At 24.8% G+C, this 20,799-nt stretch overlaps 1 protein-coding gene across 1 annotated transcript; it reads right to left on the bottom strand.

Moving 5' to 3' along the window:
- Positions 1–740: 740 nt before the first annotated feature.
- LOC129981250 (saccharopine dehydrogenase-like oxidoreductase) lies at positions 741–18,066 on the bottom strand. Its single transcript, XM_056092013.1, has 12 exons — positions 17,770–18,066; positions 13,464–13,570; positions 11,803–11,883; positions 11,047–11,176; positions 10,507–10,556; positions 7,831–7,973; positions 6,794–6,914; positions 5,233–5,352; positions 4,933–4,989; positions 3,020–3,143; positions 2,330–2,411; positions 741–1,638 (listed from the first exon to the last, which is right to left on the bottom strand). The coding sequence occupies exons 1-12, from the start codon at positions 17,945–17,947 to the stop codon at positions 1,539–1,541; spliced, it is 1,293 nt and encodes a 430-aa protein (XP_055947988.1). The 5' UTR covers positions 17,948–18,066; the 3' UTR covers positions 741–1,538.
- Positions 18,067–20,799: the final 2,733 nt, after the last annotated feature.

The following is a 20,799-nucleotide window of genomic DNA, read 5'->3' as shown; positions in this document are numbered from 1 at the left end:
AAATAATTGTCATATTCTTAGAATGAAGAAACTAAACAGAAACAATTTTTATATATAAAATTACCATTTTATGCTATTTTTAAAAATAAATAAGATGTAATAATAAATATTATATAATTTGCATTCTACATCTTGAGAGGAATACTTGTAAACCAATGGTCAAATGAAACATTCCTATTTGACTATTTATTTTGGTCAAACCATTGATTATTCTGTTAGTTATTCTTGGAGTACTACATCTTTCCTGCAATTCAGCTTTTACTTTTCTGCCTTTGAAAAAATTAACGAATGAACTACAGGCAGAAGATTTTATATGGATAGCATGTGCTTCTCAGCTACTTTAAACTCTATAGAAAGAAGATCCAAGAGTAAGAAGGTGTTACCTCCCCTTGAAGTAGGGTGAGGTGTCATCATAACTCCACATCTAATTTCCAGAGTCAAATAACAATAAATGAAAAATGAAGCTAGAAGTATTGCAATGAATAGAAGTCAAAAAATTCTGCAAAACCATAAAAAAATATTTTTTTATTCTCATTCACTGCATAGCAGATAATATTTAAAGTTTCTAAAGATCAATATTTCCATCCTACAAATTTGCAGAATTTTTTTAAAGGAAATTAATATTTTATTTTATTACCTGAATTAGCAAATACTAGGTTGCTTTTATAAAGAGAAAATGGAAAAAACAAATAGGAAAGCGAGCTTTAATGCAACAGTATTTATTGTTCAAGGAAATACAGAAAAAGAACTCGTCATTATACATGTATAAATCCTCCCTGCACAAAAAAAATTTTACAATAATAAAATTGAGAATTTGAAATATCTAATATTTTACCAAAATATACATACATTTATAATTTTTATAATCCTGAATCATTAAAAATTATTTTACAATTTCTGTTGTATTTATTGTCATTTTTAATAATAGACATGGCAAGCATTATCACAGATGAGATTGTAGAAACATTCCAATATTTCACTTTTCATTCATAACAAAATTCCATTGAGTTCAAAACAAATTCCAAGAAAGAAAATATTATAGTAGAAATAAAAAACATAACTGTAAAATTTGACTTCAGTAAGCTCTCTGAAACTTCTTTTGAAATGGCAACAGATATTAAAAAATATTATTTTATTAAAAAAAAAAAAGATGTGACCAGAAACAGAACTTTAGTAAATTTAATAAAAATACTATTTAAATAATTAGATTGCTTTATAATAAACAAATTTTTAAATATAAATGACTATTACTCTCTCTTTACAATTTAATAAAACTATGCATAATAATCTCTATTCATGTTCAGTTTTATTTTTACAGACATTTCATTTTCTACTCCATTTAATACAAAAGAAAAATCACACTTTCAGAAATTAGCTTTATGTAAAAAAATATATACTTAAAATTATAAACTGGTTATTTAAAATACCTCATGAATAAGTTCAATAATTGGAATGAAAAACATTGCATAGACATAGAATAGTAGAATTAAAGCATGATTACACCTATGCAAAAGTACACAAACACAAAAGATTTATTCTCAGTTAATGTTCTCCAACTTGAAAGACATGCCACGTTTTTCTAATCTTTCAACCAATGCAGTGTTCTCAAATGCCACACCAGGTGTTAAGACACCACCTCTGAAAAATAAAGGTAAAAAATTATTAAAAGTATCTAGATCCAATTTAAAAAGCTATACACTGAGAATAAAATTGATATCTAATTAATTTTTAGATTTCATTTAGTAATAAATCTTTTGCATTCAAATGAAAACATTGTTTAATACATATCTTAATAATAATATACATTTTTCTTAATGAACATATGTCTTCATTTGCATTTAAAAGTGAATTAAAAATCTGCCTAAGACTGGATGTTTAATAATAATTTTGAATCATTATTTATCCTGGATATTTAATAGTATATATGATATATAATACTGAAATATAGAACGCTTAAGCTTTGAACAGAACATTTATATTTGTTATTATTTAAAGAGGAAGACAATGAAAAAAAATGCATCAAATTTTCCTCAATGCTTCTAGACATTAAAAAAATTTTAATCAGATTTGATACAATATGAATTCATGTATCTTCTATAATCGATATTAATTTTCTCAAAATAAAAAAAAAAGACTTAAGTATTTTTCTTATTATTTTAATCAGAATGAATAACTACAAAAAATAATAAATGTTAAGAATGAAATTTAGTGAAACTAAGAGTATTAATGAAAATCTTAATCATTATAAACATAACTCTTTTGTATTTTACACGTACTTCAAAATACACATCTAATACTGCAAAAAAAAAAAAAAAAAAAAAAAACATACTCCAAAGGTAGTTTATCAGTCTCTTCAATAACTGTCAGTCCAGCCTGAACCATACACATTGCAGTGAATGGATAAGCAGGTTCTGAAATGAAATGATAGTATTAGACTTTCAAAAAAAAATCTTAACATACTAATAATATTAAATTTGCAAGCATAAATACAATAAGACATAGGTGACATTTGAGAAGAACTAAAATAAATTTATTTTCTATTATTTTAGCAAAATAAACCTGAAATTGTCACTAAGCTTTCGGATTTAAAAAGGAATTAATTAGGAAACAAAACTGAAAAGAAAAAAGTGCAAATGTGACATTTAGGAGTTCTTCCCCCCTCCCTTTTTCAATCTTCAAAAAGTAAAATAAAACCATTTTTTTTATAACACTAAAGAATCAAATATTACTAGACATTTAGAAAATGTCCTTATTTAGCCAACCAATTCAAATTTTAATTTTTTAATGATGATAATAGCATAATGTTGAAAAATATATCTCAATCTAAAATTCTTTTTCAAATATATAGCATTAAATCAGACCAAAATTATACAGTTCAATAATCAAATAAAAATAAATAAGATAATGACTGTGCTTAAAAAAAATCATTTTAAATACAAAGTATGTAAAAAAAAAATCATAATAAATAAATGCTTTCATTGAATAAGAAATTCTTAATTTATTTAATATTTTTTCAAACCTGGTCCACTAATTGTTAGTTTCATTTGAGTGTCCGGTTCGGTTGTATGCTGGTCTGTAGGCTCTGATAACTTGTCTTTCCATCCTTTTCCATACAAAGTTATTTTTGTTGTACCTTCCATTACCTACAGTTTATGGCAATCATTAAAGAAACAAACATTTTACATTAAAGAAACAAAGCAAATCAAAGAAAGAAACTGTAATATACAGTTTTAATATCATGATTTTGAATTCAGATTTAATATGCAAATTTTGAGCATTTGGATTGACATTTTGGATTTTCATCTATGCACATGCATCAAAGTTATTCACATGATGATAACCATTTCAAAACAGCCTGTTTAATGTTTAAATCAAATCAAATTTATTTCTTTGTTTTCTTTATTCTACATGGATATCCTAGAAAATATTTCTCTAGAAATTATTCTAGAAAATAAAAATATTTCTGAATCTTTTAAGAATCAAAATGCTGAAGGAACTGAAAATGGAACTGTGCAGTTCAAAAATATAGTGTTCGCTCAAATTGTTTATTGGTGGTATAGCTGCCCTGAGCAACCATTTAGTTTGTTCAGAATATTGTATTTTTTCTGTCTTTTAAACTAACTTGGATGAAAATTATCCTAGTTTTCTTTAAATGAGAAAGTATTTTACTTTTGATGTGATCAGAGAAAATATGTCATGGTGGTCAAAGGCACATCATGGTAAACTTTCACAGCTCATTCTTAGTTTGGAATAGAAAAACATGAATTTGCACAAAATAAGAATATTACCATGTCTATAGATTGCATACACTAATATAGTTCCTTAGTTGTATCAAAAATGTTCTGAGGCAAAATGTTATGTTTGTAATAATTACTTTTTAGAGGTGAAATCAGATAAATATTTTTATTCACCAAAGCATTTTTTTTTTTTTTTTTTTTTTTTTTACAATAGCAACAAGCTAAATTAAATAATCAGTAGTTAATCTACATATTAAACACAAAACTGACTTCAAATTTTGTCACTTATTGCCACCACAAACAGAAGTGGTCAAAAACATAATCTTTTAAAAGTACAACATTATCCCTATATATAAAATTTTAAAAATCTTCATCCTTTTGGCCTAATAACTATGATATTCCATTCATATAACTCATTTGTCTTAAGTATAATCAGAAACTTTAAAATTTCAATTTTTTCATAGATTCCATCAATTTCTTAGTGATTTTTCTATTATCTAGTTTACCTATGGTTTAACATGAAACAAAATTGTTTTTTTAATTTCTTATGAAAGAAGATGAAGTTAGTAGATCACTGTGATTTCCATTTTTTACCTTTATCTAAGTAAGTACTTGAAGGACTAAGAAATTCCTTGCTTCTTTATTTTCAATTAATTCTTCTAAAAAGTTACACATATTTTCTTTAAGATTTTCATATTTATTCATCAAAGGAAATTAAGCTTAACTGCTTGTAAAATGGACAGCCTTTTTTTTAAAAAAAATCACCTTAACTAAAGTTTAGAAAAGCCTAATAAAAATAAAATATTATGACAGTTTGTTTTAAAATTTGCCAGAATTTATGTAACTGAGAAGATACAGCCAAAAATCATGAGAAATTTAAAACAAATTTTGAATTTAAAATCCATGAAAAGAGTTAATAGTTAATGTAACAACTAAGTTTTTCTTGTGGCAAAAGGAAAGCATAATTGCTTTGTTACTATTATTAAATGTATATATTTTGTTAAAAAAAAAAAAACTAAAATTTTTACAAAAATATATTGGTTTTTTTTGTTGTTGTTTTTTTTAAATCCACAATAGAGAAAAATACCAATATTGATAGCCAAATTCATCTTAAAATTCATATGAAAATAAAGAAAAAAAAAATCTTGTTAGTAATTTTACTGAACTACCAAAATAAAACTAAATCTTTCATTACTTGTTGTCTAGTTGGTCCTTTCGTTGAAAAAGCCCCAGCAGTAAAAAAGGATGGATACTGAAAAATAATAAATAGTTTCATACAAGATTTCATATATAAAGGTATTTTAAAAGTTTTTTTATTGATATAAAATATTCGTATAATCAAATATGACATTTTAAATCCAGATAAAATACCACTTTAAAAACACAGCAACAATATATATACATAAAGATTTTAATTCAAATAATTTGTAAGAAAAGATTTTTATTTCATTACTTTTAAATTATAAGTATGTATAAAGTCAAAATCATCAATTACTTTCACAAGTAGATATCTTCCAAGGGAAAATAAAGACAGAAATCCAAAGAGACCAAAAAAAAATGCATAAGAAAGAGCAATAAAGAATGAATGCATTCGAATATATCCCTTTGTTTGAACCTAAAAATAAAACAGAATACAATTTTCTTTTATTATCAATATATACAAAGTAAATATTTTATAGCATATTTAAAATTTCACAAAGACAATAAAGCAAAAAAAAAAAAATCTGTTCAGTGCAGTCTATTACTAATTAGTCAAAAGATATTTTTTTATTAAAATTAAGAAACTGAATAAGGACTGAAAGCTTTATTAATGAAATCATTTAAGATTGTCTATGTAAAGTATAAAAAAGGATGCAACTTTAAACATCAGTGACAAATTATTTTAGAAAACCAGATTATATTTTATATATATATATATATATATATATATATATAATGTAAACAAACAATGTTCATTTTTAAAGTAATGCATGTTTAACAGAAGCATTTGTGACGATTTTGCGATGAGCAAGGATAGAACCTGGGACCTTGTAGTTCTCAGCCCAGTAACATGACCATGATACAAAAGCAATCACTCGGGTAGCGTAGCTGTTAACTGGCTTATAAGCCATTCACTGCAGACTCTCCTTCCAGTAAGTCGGAGGTGATACGAACGATATCAGTGTCGAGTGGGGATGTATTAGCTGTTGATTCTAATGTGCCTGTACCCATTTGAGTAGCGCCAAGTGTTATGGCGAACGTGTATGGGTGAGTGGTTGCTGATGCTGTTGTGAGTCTGACAACTTCCCCTTTTTGCTGCAGCCTTTTTGTGTTTCTGCATCAAGTGAATCTGGCGACTTTGGTTTTGCTGCAGGTAGATGGCGCCACAACAGCTGTACGATGGTTGAAGGTTCATTGTCCGAGTCACCAATGTTGCGGATTGAGATGAGTGAGGATAGAGCCTGGGACCTTGTGGTTCGCAGCCCAGTAACATGACTACGATACAAAAGCAATTGCTCAGGTAGTGTAGCTGTTAACTGGCTTATAAGCTATTCACTGCACATTCATCAGAACTGGAATCTCTAATTTCGCTTTGCTTTTCAAATGAATAGTTTAAAGTGTTCATTCAAAATACATGAAATGGAATTATGTGTTTAGCAGTTCCATGAAGCAAAGAGATTCAAAATAGTTTGTATTTTAATATTGTAAATATAGAGTTTTTTATATAGAAATATTAATATCGTTGACAATAATTAAATTTTCCCCAAATAGCATAGGAAAATTCAAGTAATAGCATATATGAAGTGCATGAAAGAGTTTAGAAATCAAATTAAATCATGCTTTAGAAGATGCTATTTAATGTTATAGAAATAAGTAAAGTACACAATTCAGAGGATAGTGATATAGAATAGAAATAGAAAATATCCAAAGTTAGTTGATGAAATATTCTGAAAATAGAGGGCTACTTACAGATGTTCAGGTCCTAAAATAATGGATTTTATATCCTAAATTACTTTGTGCAGAATAAATACATAAACTGAAAATAAAAAAAGATTAAAGTCAAAGGATATACTAACAGGTCTATCATTTAAATATTCATAACGGAATTTTTGACTCCTTTTTAAAACTCGTTCATCAGGTCCAAGAAACCAAAAACACCATCCTTTCATTTCACCACTATAAAACAAAGGTGGACACCTAAAAACATAACAATTGTCTTATATAAATAGAATACAGCGTTTGAAAACAAAAGAATAATACTAAAAACATTTTAGAAAAAATTTCAACAATTTTGAGAAAATTAATTTCATTGATTATATGGAAAAATTTCAATGTTATTTTTAATCAAAAGAATATATGCATTTAAAATAATGTGCTGGACATAGATACTTTATTTGTGAAATTTTGTAAGAGATATTAAAAAAAATTAAAGTTAGTTCAATAAAAATTTGATAATTATGCATTAATCATAAATACTCAAAATAACTCTACATTTTATCTATCCAGATCCAAACAAAATTTTTGTTTAACAGCAAAAAAAAGTCTGCATGATGTTTTTCTGATTTCATTTTAAGTGGGTAAATTTTATTCACATTAAAAGATTATTTCTCATTTTTGAAAGTTATTACGTCAAAAGAATTAACAGCTTGGAAAATTATGCAATTACTAGCATACACTTTTTGAGTTGAACTTTATGAATTTCAATTTTTAACAAACAATCATGCAGACCAAGTATTGATGCAAAGATTCAGATGCAAGATAATTATAAATATTAATAAAATGATACATTATAAAACTTCATAAAAAAAACAGATTTTCAATTTCAGTACAGTTAATATTTACTTTATAATCTAAATAGGAATGCTTGTTAAACAACATGGAAATTATTAGAAATATATTTGATGAAAACAAATAACTGTAAGCATTTTTTAATAAAATGAGTTGAAAAAGAACATATTTTCAATTCCGTGTAAAAACACTTAAAACAATAAACTTAATAATAATTCGTTATTTAAAAATAAATATATATTGTTAGTCTTTAAAAAATCTTAATTACATTACAAGTCCAAAAATCAGAAATTTCTATGGAGTAAAGACAAGTTTTAAACCACACCTCCTAGATAATGGATAATTGCTTCTGACCAAATCTTTTTTGAAAACATCTTTCTTCAGAGCTTCATCAAGTTCTTTGGTATTAAACATATCTCTAACAGAATAAACAGCTGACATGAATGTTCCGATATTTGTTTTTCTTCCCTAAAATCACAAAAAGAAAATATTATTGTTTACTTGAGAAAAGAATCTTAAGTAATACGGATGAAAAACTATTAATACATAAAATAAATTAATATTTAATATATCAATTTAACCTTGCTCTTATAAATAATAAAGGTTATACCAAAATATGACAGAAAAACAAAACAGAAAAGGGCAAGATTTATGCTTATTTCACAAACATGACTGAATTTTTAATAATATTTTTTTAACAAACAATATTTTTAAATAATATTTTTTTTTTTAAGTTAGGAGAGTTAAAATTATAAACACTATAAATTCATATAATATAGTGTCAATTCTGAAAAAACGAATGTAAATAAATTTTTTGGATATTTTATTTAGGGAAAAAGCCTGTTATATTTGGTATTTATCTTTTTACAATTAATGCAAAACAAAAGTAATAACACGTACAGACTATCAAATTGAAAATAATAAAAGATGTAATTATATTCAAAAGTAAAGGAGGCTGAGAAAGGTAGTACTAATTACTGTCATTAACAATCTATAATGGTGATGTCATCTTCATGTAAAATAATTTATTTACTTAAATGGAAATGAATTTAGAAAAAAAAAAAAATGAAAATTGTTTAGGTTGAAATTATGTTTGTATTCAAGTATATATTTTTGTATTTAGGTATATATTTAGACTTGAAAAAAGAAACATATTTAGGTGCAAACTGCACTTAAATATATACATTTTAGTAATAAGGGAAAGATAAGCTAATTACAAACTTTATATTAATGATATTTAATTTAAAAGTATATCATGAATAATATATAATTTAATAATATATAATAATATAAAATATATAATTTAAAATAAAATTAGATAATCTCTTTATAATAATATACTTCATAAAATAATCACTTTACAATTTTGAAGAATATTTTATTTTGGAATGAAACTATATAATTATAAAGAGAGATTTGTTTTTCCTCAAAGATTTCATTATCATTGTTGCCATTTCACATTAATAGGCATTTAATGCCTACCCCATTCGTACAAATTAAAAATATAAGAAGTGAATGAAAGGAATCAACATATATGAAAAATGTGTATTTTTATAGGGATTACCAATGTAAAATTATTTAAAAAATTAAAAGCAAAACAAATTTCAATGACTCTTTAATAGTATTTAGTGATTGTATCATATTGATATTCAGATAATACAGTAAAGCACATCGTAACTAAAAGAAGATTAATCCCTATAGCAATGATCAACTTTTATTCAAAATAAAACTGATTATCTGTTCCAATAAAGTACAATTTCATTTCATGTTGGTGTAAAATAGCTTTCTATTACAAAAATATGTACTTACAACATAGAGTTCATTTTATTTCTTAGCAATATTCAACAAATATTCAATAAATTTTGGATGATATTCTTTAAAGGATTCAATTAAAAATATAATAGATAAGTTTAGGTAAACCAGAAGGGTCCAGATCAATATCAAAATGGGTTAATTCACAAATTGAGCTGAATATTGTGGAAGTAGCATGACTGAGATGTAGAATTTCTATTATACACTTTATTGAAAAAATGAAATTAACTCAAGTAAAAGTATGTGCAATATGCTGTCAATGGTATAGTTAATTCTCATCTCTCAGAAAATCGATTTAAACAACTTACAGATTGCTGAATTGAATATAAGTAAATAATTGTCTATTTTATTAAATTTTTTAATACTTTATACAAAACCAAAGTCAAACTTTCGGAAAAATTTGCCTAGATTTGTTAGCATGAACATTTGCATAAGAATCATTCAAGAATGAAATTCTTTGATTGTGTCATCATTTTCCAGCTTCTAAAATATACAACAGAGTATATAGGAGATTTTAAATACTTCTAATATTATATCCAATTAAAATGGTGTTCACCTATCCAATTAAAACTTGATATCCATACAATAAAAAACACACTACAAATGATAACTGTAAAAATTAAAATATCTTCCAGTTTAAGTTATTTAAAGTTAGGGTCCCCCCCCCCCCAGTTTAAGGCATTTAATGAGAATAGGATAAGTATCCACAAACATTTTCTATGAGTAGCATATACTTACTACAAGTCACTAGAATTAAATTAATATTGCATTTTTCAGATATGAGTATAATCCAAAATAAAATCAAAATATAATTAATATAACTACATATTAAATAAATAATTACAGAACTTAGCAACTGATGCCAGCTAATAAAAAGAGCAAGAGAACTAAAGAAAATAATCAACTCTACATTCAAACATCTATAAGTTATTAAAGAAGTTTGAATGGAAAACTTTTTATTCTTAGCAGATGAAAATAGATTATCAGAAGATGACAAACTCTCATTCACCACAGAAAAATATCATTTATCCATTTTGAAAATAATAATTAATCTACTAAGTAGAATAATAAAACTATATTTTAAAAATTAACATCTCTCAAATAAATAGATGACATGAAAACAAGATTTTTTAAATAATGTTCAATATATTTTTTTAACAACATATATATAAGATGAGAATACACTTACACTAGGACCCTGCCCAACTTCAATAAAGTATTCAACTGAATTTAAATCTCCTATAGAGAAAAATAAATATTAAGATTTCATATACTGTCAAAAATATAACAGATTCTTTTTTAATGTATTTTAATTGTAATTAGCACACGAGATATTTCAAAGTATGAAATTTAAACTAAATTGCTTTGATGCAATCTAAGTAACTTCATTACATAATGTAATTCATGTATTTTTTAAAAATTGTGAATAATAAATTCAACAATACTTTAAAAATATTTTAATAAATGAAAAATATATATATCAAATGTTTGTAATATATTAAAATGATAGTATATAATATTAAAGAATCTGTTAAAATTTTTCATAGTTAACAGAGATGGTAAATAAAAATTCTATGTATTCTAAATCTTTAAAATATAATCTTGCAACTTGAAACAGATAAGGTATCAGTAATATTTTTAAGACAAATTTCCATCTACACAAAATTTTTTTGAAAAATAAAAGGCCTTTACCCTCTTATAACAAAAATCAAATAAAAATATTACTAACCAGGGAATTTTTTCTTTAAATAAGAAATACCACAATCAGCTGGAATGCTATCAAATCCACAAGCTTCTACAACATAAATACCTTTTTCTCTTGCTACATTGAAATAATTTGCTTGGGTGCTTTCTAAGAACTAAAAGAATAGAAAAATTAAAAACATTTCTTTTAAATTCATTTTAAAATCGTGACTTAATTTAATTAAAACAAATAACTTATTTAGAAATAAAAATTTTGAAGCAAAAACAAAATTAAAGCAGTCAATTAAGAGTGAAATATAATATTATTGATTCATACAGTTAAATATAATTTAATTCTATTATCATAATTTCATTCTATTCTTTATTATTTTTATGGTAAATATCATTTGCACATCACATAAATGCATGCATCTACACATATACAGAAAAGACAATACAACTCTAAGGGGTTTTGTGATATGTAGTTGGAATCAAGAATTTATTGTTTATATATAAGGAAGGAAAAAAATTCAAATACTTCTATTTTTCATAACAATCCTAATATTGTTTCCATGCCGCCTTTACAATTCAAAATCAAATTAATACAAATAGCAATCATGTCAAGTAATAATTCTAAAAGGATCTTATTCTTTAAATTTTATTAACCAAAATTTAAGAAATGTTGAAAATTAAGGAAAATGTTGATGCTTTTCTGCAATTTTTTAAAATATAATGGCTCAAAAATGAATTTACACAGTGTTTATTAAAACATTTAAATAAAGATACTAAAAGATGAAAATACCTGAAATTCTCCACTGATATCCACATGGTGAGTTCCATTTTCTATGCATGCTTTAACTACAACTTCTCCATAAAACTTATACTGAAACAATAATTAAATATGTCATTCAGATACATCTTTCTTATCAATCAGAGAGTATTATTTAAAAAGAAAGAAATATAAATCATTTTACATTTGAATGCATTCAAAATTTTGCCAAATATGAAGTATAATTTGGAAATGCATTAAATGCCAAATATTTTGTTAAGAGTTAGATAAATTTGTAATAATATATGCAACAATTAATATACCTATATAAAAATACAGTAATATAGATATACAGTGATATCTTTATTGTATATGTTATACTTCATTTCAGGAATTCAAAACAATAAATACTAAATTATTTCATTATTAAAATAAACTATTAACTTTTAGACAATGGAATATACATATACATTTGTGAGTGAGTGTGTATGTGCTGATCTCTTAATCTAATTAAAACCCTAATTAATTTTCTTTTTTCCATATTAAATTAGTCTAAGCTACTTCATTCTAAAATTTTCTCTTATTACATGAACCAAATGCCATTTATTATTTAATTATTTCTAACACACATTCTAAAAATTGATGAACATTTAATGTTCACATTCCAAGTGAAGGAATATAAAATCCTTAATGTCTATGGCATTTCTTTTAAAGATATCCAAGACACCCTTTCCTGAATTGACACATGACCCTATGAGAATCTCTCAGTAAAAACACTAAAAGAAAAATTCACAGTTTTCTCTCGATGCAAACAGACATATTTCATCGCCTTCCCATGTACGAATCATATCCTCAAGTGGAAAAATAAATTGAAATTCATTCCAAATCTTTTTTTTTTTTTCTTTCTTTTTTGAGCACTCATCTATAAAACTGTAATGTGCACATACACACACATGTGCTTGTATATATGTCTATATATATAGATTATTCCCATTTTGGCAGTTAGTGGCAGAAAGGAAAAAAAACTTTTGAGATTAACTTCGAAGTGACACAATTTTCACTTTTGTAATTTTATTACAAAATTCTGACAGGGATTTCTTTGACATGTGTCGACTTAGGAAATTGAATCTAAAATCTTTGAAACTAGATAAACCAGGGATTTTTATTTCTTCATTCATGGTAGGGATACAAAGAAAAGGAATTTTTAGATGTGTGTTGGCTATAATTAAATAAGAAAAGTGGCATTTAGATCAGGAAAATAAGGGAATATTTTAGAATAAAGTAACAAGAACTAATTTAAAAAAGAAATAGGAGATTAGGATTAAATTTTATTAAAAATATCCTTACACACATGCTATAAATTTATGTATACCCACACAAATGCTTTAACAATTACTGCTTCCAAAAATGGAAAAAAGGATCACTAAATTTTAATTTCCATTTTTTTTTCTATTAAAAACATACCTTATATGAAATATAACATTTTAAAACATTAATAATGTAAGTAGCTTAGGTGTTTTCTCCAAATTTGAAGACAAAGAAAATCAATTTAAATAACATCAAAATACTATTACTTAAAAATTTATTCTTTTACATTTATATTTAAATCATGATAAGAGTTTCCATATTTTAATAAGTACTCAATACAATGAGCAATGATTTATATAGTCATATATTTTACAAAATAATATTACCGGCCCAACTACATTCAGTATCAGACGTGCTCTCTTGCACATATCAGATATTGATGAAGCATCATTAACATCAGCTTTGATGATTGTTGTCTTGCTGATGTCAATTTCTGAGAAAACATGAAAAAACCAGATTTAAAAATTTTTTAATTATCTCTTTTAAGATTATCCTTATATAAGAAATGCATATATATAATGGTCATCAATTCAATGTTCAATACATCCTGAAAATTTATATTAAAAAGAAAATATATAGTTTATACACCAAATAGACAATTAATATATATTTTAATAATGAAACGGTTACATTTAATTCAATGAAGTAAAGTTTGAACCACAAAAATAATTTTCAAGATTTATCATACATCACTTATAGAGAAAAATACACAAAACTCTAAATTATAAACAGAATTAATAACTAACCTTAAAGCATAGCAGTTAAAATAATAACATTTCAAATCATATCCATGTTGAAGCAACCTTATGATTATAATAATCAATAATTTGGCAGATTGTAACAAGGTATTTAAGAATAACCAACTTATAACTCAAAATATTTAAAACTGATTAAGTACACAGAAAGTATCTTAGAATTAAACTCTTCATTTTTATATATTTTCATTTAAAAGTTGAAAAGAAAAAAAAGATCAATTTATTCTTGACAGATGCATTGGAATATAATACACGCAAAACAAGCAATTGCCTAGGAACCTTAAGATTTTGATATATTTTCTAGGTATATTAATTTGATGCTCTCATTAAATTTAAAGCAGCCATGCAATAAAAAAATTAGAATTAATACCAAGTATTGTTTTAATATTAATACATTATTCAAATATTCATAACTAATCTTTTATAAATTTTATATTATGCTCTTTAAAAGTTCTAAAAGAATATATTGTTTTATAATTAAAAATATTCAATTTTAAAATTAAATGATATTTAAAATGTATTCAAAATTTCTTTTTAATTGCTTTTAAATTTGAATCTTCACTTTTTTTTAAAATACGAAAGACTGGTGCTAACTTCCTAGAAAGGAACCCTTAATTAAATGCTTTGTTAGTTTATTAGAATTTACAAAAAAATATAGAAAAATAAAATCAATAAAGTAATACCTGATATACTAAGTTGGAGAAGTGATAAGAGAGTTTTTGTGACTTTCATTTCCTAAGAACTCCAAAAGGACTTAATCCACCCCTGACATATTATTAATACTGATCATAGTAAAAGTTTGTATCATTATAAATATTTCAAGTTCATAATGAAATGCATTATAATTACAATTTATAATGAACCATTAAGATGATCTTATTTCATAAAAAAATAAAATAAAGAAATAAAACCAAGATAATCTTAATAGTCAGCAAATAACAATTCTCTAGTCAGTCTTGATTTTACTTAAAATGTTTTAGAATGGTATCTTTCATTTTTAGAAGTAATTAGAAGAGAAGAAATTCAGAAAATCAAATATTTATTACTAATAATTTTTTACTAATAATTCATGTCTGCTAACAAAAAATCCTTTTGAAAATTTAAAAGGTGTTTTAGAAATGCTATAAAATAATCTAAATGAAAAGAACAAGGAATAAACATCATTAAAAATAAAAGAAACGAAACTAGGAAATGTACACAAAAAGTGTGTTGTGGTGAAAGATGATTTAGATACAACAACCAACTGTTAGCCTCATAACTGTCATTTTTTAAGTTGGAATGAATATCTTCTGAGGTAAGTTTTGCATTATAGAACAATGACAACAAAAATCTTGATAGTTTTTTTTATCTATTTTCATAAAAAAAAATTTCAGATTTGCATTTGAAAATTTTGCTGAAAATATAACTGTCTTACAAACTAGTTTTATTTGTTTAATTAATTAATTAAGCTAAATTATCTATTAAACTAGAATGATTTATCATTTAATTATTGCATAATATTTGGCAATAAATAATTAATCAAAAAAACTTCATAAGTTCACTGAGCTTATGAAGTTATAAGGGAAAGAAACAATATTTTTTCTGCATACTGTAGTGCCACATTCTTAGTTTTATAGTTAAAAAACTCAGCATTATAATTTTAAATTCTGCTTTTAAATTATTAAAAAATAATTTAAGAAATTTCTTTATTATTCATCATTAAGAATAAAGACTTTTATCAGTATTCTATTCTCACGTTTTGTTTTTACAATGAATGTTACATCAATCATTTAATATTTTCATGGATTTGATTTAATGGAAACAAATATTTAGAAAAATATATTTCAAGAATTTGAAGTATATTTTGCTAAAAATCTTAATTCAAATAACAGCTGTTTAGAAAGATCTGTTATTGCACTAAGATGTTCATCATCAAATTCTTGAAGTATATTTTACTAAGCATCCTGAAAGCTCCTGCAAAAAACTGATTTAAGTAAAAATCTTCCAGTGCAATTTTAGAGTAAAAAGAATTTAAAATCCTTAATCAGTTTAAACTATCAACTACAGACTCTGATAAAAAAAAATTTAAAAAATGTGCTTTTGAACTACATTTCTACATTACTCAATTCCATATAATAGTAATTTTAAAATTATATTTTGTTTAATTAAAAAGATTTTCTAAAAAAACACATAACAATATATCTCTATTTAAATTTATTTCTGGAAATACAATGATATATTTTTATTTATAAAATTCCTATTAAAATGACATTGTAATTATTTTAATGGTCTTTAATTTTTTTTATTTTAAATTATATATCAGACATTGTTTAGTAATTATCTTTTACTGTACTGAATATTATTCATCAAAAATTTAAGAAAAAAATCTAGGAAAATAAAAAAAAGGCATATATAAGTTTTTTTATTAAAAAACATACATAACAATAAAAATCCACTACACACAATAAATATATATAATCAAAAATAAATATAATCACAATTTATATTACAAGTCAAATATATATAACAATTCTTAGACATTAATACTAAATATTATATAATAATACTTGTAAATATAAATTGCATCTACACATTTAATATTACTACATTTAATTGCATTTTAATTATTAAAATATATTAAAACCAATAATACAAAAATAAACATATAGATTATATAAATTACAAGTATTATTAATAAAAAATATAGTCAAAATGTGCTATTTCAAATTATATTTTATAATATCTAACAAATTATAATGTATGTATGATGACTTCAGATAGGAACTCATAGAACACCAGTGCTAGGAGCCCCTAACAAGCTTAACTTATGCGATTACCACTACAGACTTTTCCCTTCCATTTTTATTATTATGAGCATATGATAATTTATATTTTAGCATTATTAGGTTTGCAATTTATTATTTTTTTAACATAGGAAATTAGATGGTAGTCATCACATTTTAATTTTTCTAATCATTATTATATTTTTTTCTAGATGTATGTAGATGTGCTTTTCATAAAATAGTCACTTTGCTTGATTTCAAAATGAATTTAGTATATGCAGCAATTAATTTGTTATCAAATTGCATGTTATAATTTGCTTAGTAATGCACTTTACAATTAACTAGTAATGTAAAAATATAATTTATATTAAATTCATGCCTATTGTAAATCATTTAACTAAATCTCATATTCATTCCTCAGAAAGTCATTTTGCCATTAGCATTTTAAGAGTGGAATGTGAAGACCTAAATCATCAACATCATTAGGATTAAAAAATGTAGTAGATTTTAATTTAGTTAATGTATGAAGATTTGGTTACTTGATAGTTGTACACTGTAGTTTTTTTTTTCTTCATATCTTTTAATGCATATTAACGTTCTCTTTTTCATAAATACAAAATTTAAAGAAGTAAAAAAAATTAAAGTTGATTTATTTTACAAAATTAATACAGATAATTTCATGGATAAACTGGTAGTCATTAAAGAAGGTAGTCATACCAGACAAAAATGTTATATACAAACATATAAATATATCAATATTATCACTCCTTGCAATTAAATTTAGATAAGAGATACTATTTTGATATTTGCTCTGGCCGCTATTTTATATAGCTACGCCTCTGACACAAATTATATACAGATTTACTTTTTAATTTTTTTTATCTCACATGGATATATAAACGATGACCAATTATGAAAATTAGATGTATAAGGATTGTGGAAGAAGTTCCTTAAATAAGAATTTTGAATAAAGAAACAAATTATTCTAAATACCGAAAATTATAAATAAGGCAAATAATTTCCACAATTATGAACAGTTTATAGTAATCATTAACCATTCATAAGTAAATACAAAAATCAAATAGGACTTTCATCTGTTGATTAAAGATCCTTACCATCACCTAGGTAGCCTTGAACAATGTTCAAAGATTCTTTTAATTTCTCCACATTCCGACCGGCTACAGCCCATTTTACATTTGATGATTTAGTACTATAAGCTAATTCTTCTATAACATACCGCCCAGTGTAACCTGTCGCTCCAAAAATAATTATATCAAATTCTCTTGAAGTCATGATGAAATGACAAAATTGGACAATAACTGCAGAATACAACAAATTAAGGAAACTTATATGTCATTATTTATCTTCCGCGTATTGTTTACAATTTTCTTACGAAATCAGATGGTAACTGCTTAGTTGATTGATTGATTCGTGACATTGCCTTAATTTCTTTTTATTCTAAAATATGCCTCTCATAATTCGCTTAATTTATTACTTGGATTTATTTACTTAATTTATTAATCAGTTAATGATGAATTTATTTAGGCTAAGTATAGATGTATTTTCTGATTTGTTAATTCTAGGTATTGAGGAAACTTCAGAGATCTTGCTCCAAATCTCCAACTATTTAAACAAGAGGACAAGCCGTGATATTGCTCAAGTTCGTTTATCACTTCGTGGTAATACTTTTGAAAGTTATTAAAAGAATGATAAAATCAAAGTTAAAAAAAATATCGTTTAAAATTAAAGCTGGTTTATTATTACAAAGCAAATAAACTTATTAAAATTTATTTATTTATTTTTTATGAATTAGGTCATAGTGGTTGTGTTATCACTCTTCGGTTTCGCAGATGCGCGAGAACACAGAAGATTTAATTTTACCGGAAAACACATTCAAAAATTGCCCAGTGTTTATATTTCTTTCTCCCGCATTTTTTTTATTAGTTAGAGTACAAAGATTAAAAATAGCGCTTTATAAGGAGAAAATATAACATACCATACTCAGAAATATTTGGAAAAAAAAAGTATGCATATAAATTTTGAAAATTAACTAACCAATATTGTCATTGAATATTCAAAATTTCTTTCTCTTAAGAAACTTTACAGAAAAAGCAGTTCTGTACAGTATGTACAGTATTTATACAATATTTATTAATAAACGTAGATTATTATCAATATAGCACTAAAAGGAGGAAACGTTAATCACTATTTTTAAATGTTAATCAGAACAAAGATTGGAGGTTAAGTCATAATTAACTGTGCTTAGATAGTTTGGTTTAGATTTAGTTATATTAACGTCCCGTTTGAAACAACACTTGGGCTACTTTGGGACAGACCTCGTAATTTTGAGCCGCGGTCAGATGACGAGGACGACACCTGAGCTGAGAAAATATTACATTTCTTTTACAAATTTTGTGATACTAGCGACACCATGGGGAGAAAAGATAAAATTATTATAATGGAAAATATCCTCCTATATAACTTTTAAAGAATAAAAAAAAAATCTAATTTGAAGTAATCTCAATTACCATAGCAATTTCGAACGAGCTAAAATATTGGATGATACGGAAAAGAAAGAGAGGAATTAATATTTTTTTATATAAAATATCATGTATCATGTATTAATATCTTTGGTGGTATAGTACGGATATCACCGGGCAAGTTGCTGGCCAAACTTATTCCGTAGTTTTATGCGAGCATTTTCAGAAAGGTAAATTTTAATTAACCAATAAACTTCAATAGATATCACATCTCCAAGTCCCACTTCATGACCCTATGAATGTGTGAAATAAAAGAGGTCATAAAGAAAAAATAACGTTAAATTACAATTTTTCCCAAACTATTTTTCAAATCATCATATTCAACCAAATTTCCTGTTTTTAATATTAACAACTAGTATTTAAACCTAGAAATGCAAGAAGAAATGAGTTTTCAGTAAAGCAGTTTCATATTAAAAACCAAGTTTAGCCATTTATAATGAATTTTTAATCCAAATTATTGATTAAAAATAAACAAATCGTTATTGTGAATTGGATCAGCCAAATATTAATCCATATAATTTCTACTTCAGAGGCATACGAAAGATTTAGTTTGCACAAAGGAAACTTAATTTGAAAAACTTTATGACAGACTCATTTTAGATCGTAAAATAACACTAAAATATGAATTTAATATATTTATTTTCTATTCTACGAAGTCGTAATTGGTAAAAATACACTCGAGATTTTGACAAATCCTCTTGTTTCTGCTTCTCCGAGTCTGAAAAACATATTTGAAATTATATCCGCCTGTTAACACCATAACTCAGAAAAGCTTTAAGCTGGATAAATAAAATTTGGTTTGTGGTCTCTACATCAAATTTGTAGATGTTTGTCAGATTTTGAATAAAATACATTCGCAGAAAATTTGCCTGTAAGAGTGCACCTGACGGCAATGAGAAAAAGTAAAAATCTAAAATAAAATTTGGAATAGAATTTTAACATCTAAAGTGCAAATTATCAAATTTCGAAACAAATCCATCAAAGGATTAAATGTTTGTCGGTCTGTATATTCGCATATATGTAAACATAATAATTCAGAAACGCAAGAATTTAGCAAAATTAAAGTTGGTATACGATGGTATATGGTATATGAAAATTGTCATTTTATGTCAAATTTTAGTTTCAATTGGATGACAATGAAAGAGTAAAATGTACACCAAGTTTTCTTTCTTATACTACGAAGGACAAAATTCTCATTTGCGGGATTCTTCAAGTAAAAATTTGAGTCCTTGTTGCGTGTATTGCCTTACCCACGCTTCGTGCGGATGCGAAATGGCTGATAATTTTATTAAGAAATATGCGAAAAAGTTTCGGAGAGACCATGCTCGCTTTTTTTAAACCAAATTTCGCTGATTTTTTGAAGGTTCTCATTCTTAAGGCCTTATCCATAAGATTTTTTAAAGAATATGAAAAAACAAAGTTTTGAGTCATTTCAGATAGTATCAAAGCTATTTCATTTCGAAAATGAAATAACTTTTCCTCTATTTTCTGTGTGTAGTTTCTTTGGACATATTAAGATTCCTAATTATACAAACATTTATAATAGTGGAGACAAAATGATTTTTTAATTGTACTATTTTTAACTATTATATATATATATATATA

The sequence above is a fragment of the Argiope bruennichi genome, chromosome 8 (genome assembly GCF_947563725.1).
Source record: "Argiope bruennichi chromosome 8, qqArgBrue1.1, whole genome shotgun sequence".
Taxonomy (NCBI): Eukaryota; Metazoa; Arthropoda; class Arachnida; order Araneae; family Araneidae; genus Argiope; species Argiope bruennichi.
Note: the sequence above shows the minus strand (reverse complement) of the source record. Positions and strands in the feature narration are given on the sequence as shown.

Excerpts from the sequence above, each read along its gene's own strand:
- LOC129981250 (XM_056092013.1), bottom strand. The coding sequence starts at position 17,947 with ATGACTTCAAGAGAATTTGATATAATTATTTTTGGAGCGACAGGTTAC. Across the intron at positions 11,177-11,802 it reads ATATCAGTGGAGAATTTCAG|TTCTTAGAAAGCACCCAAGC; the intron begins GTATTTTCATCT and ends CTATTCTTTTAG. Across the intron at positions 1,639-2,329 it reads ACTGATAAACTACCTTTGGA|AGGTGGTGTCTTAACACCTG; the intron begins GTATGTTTTTTT and ends TTTATTTTTCAG.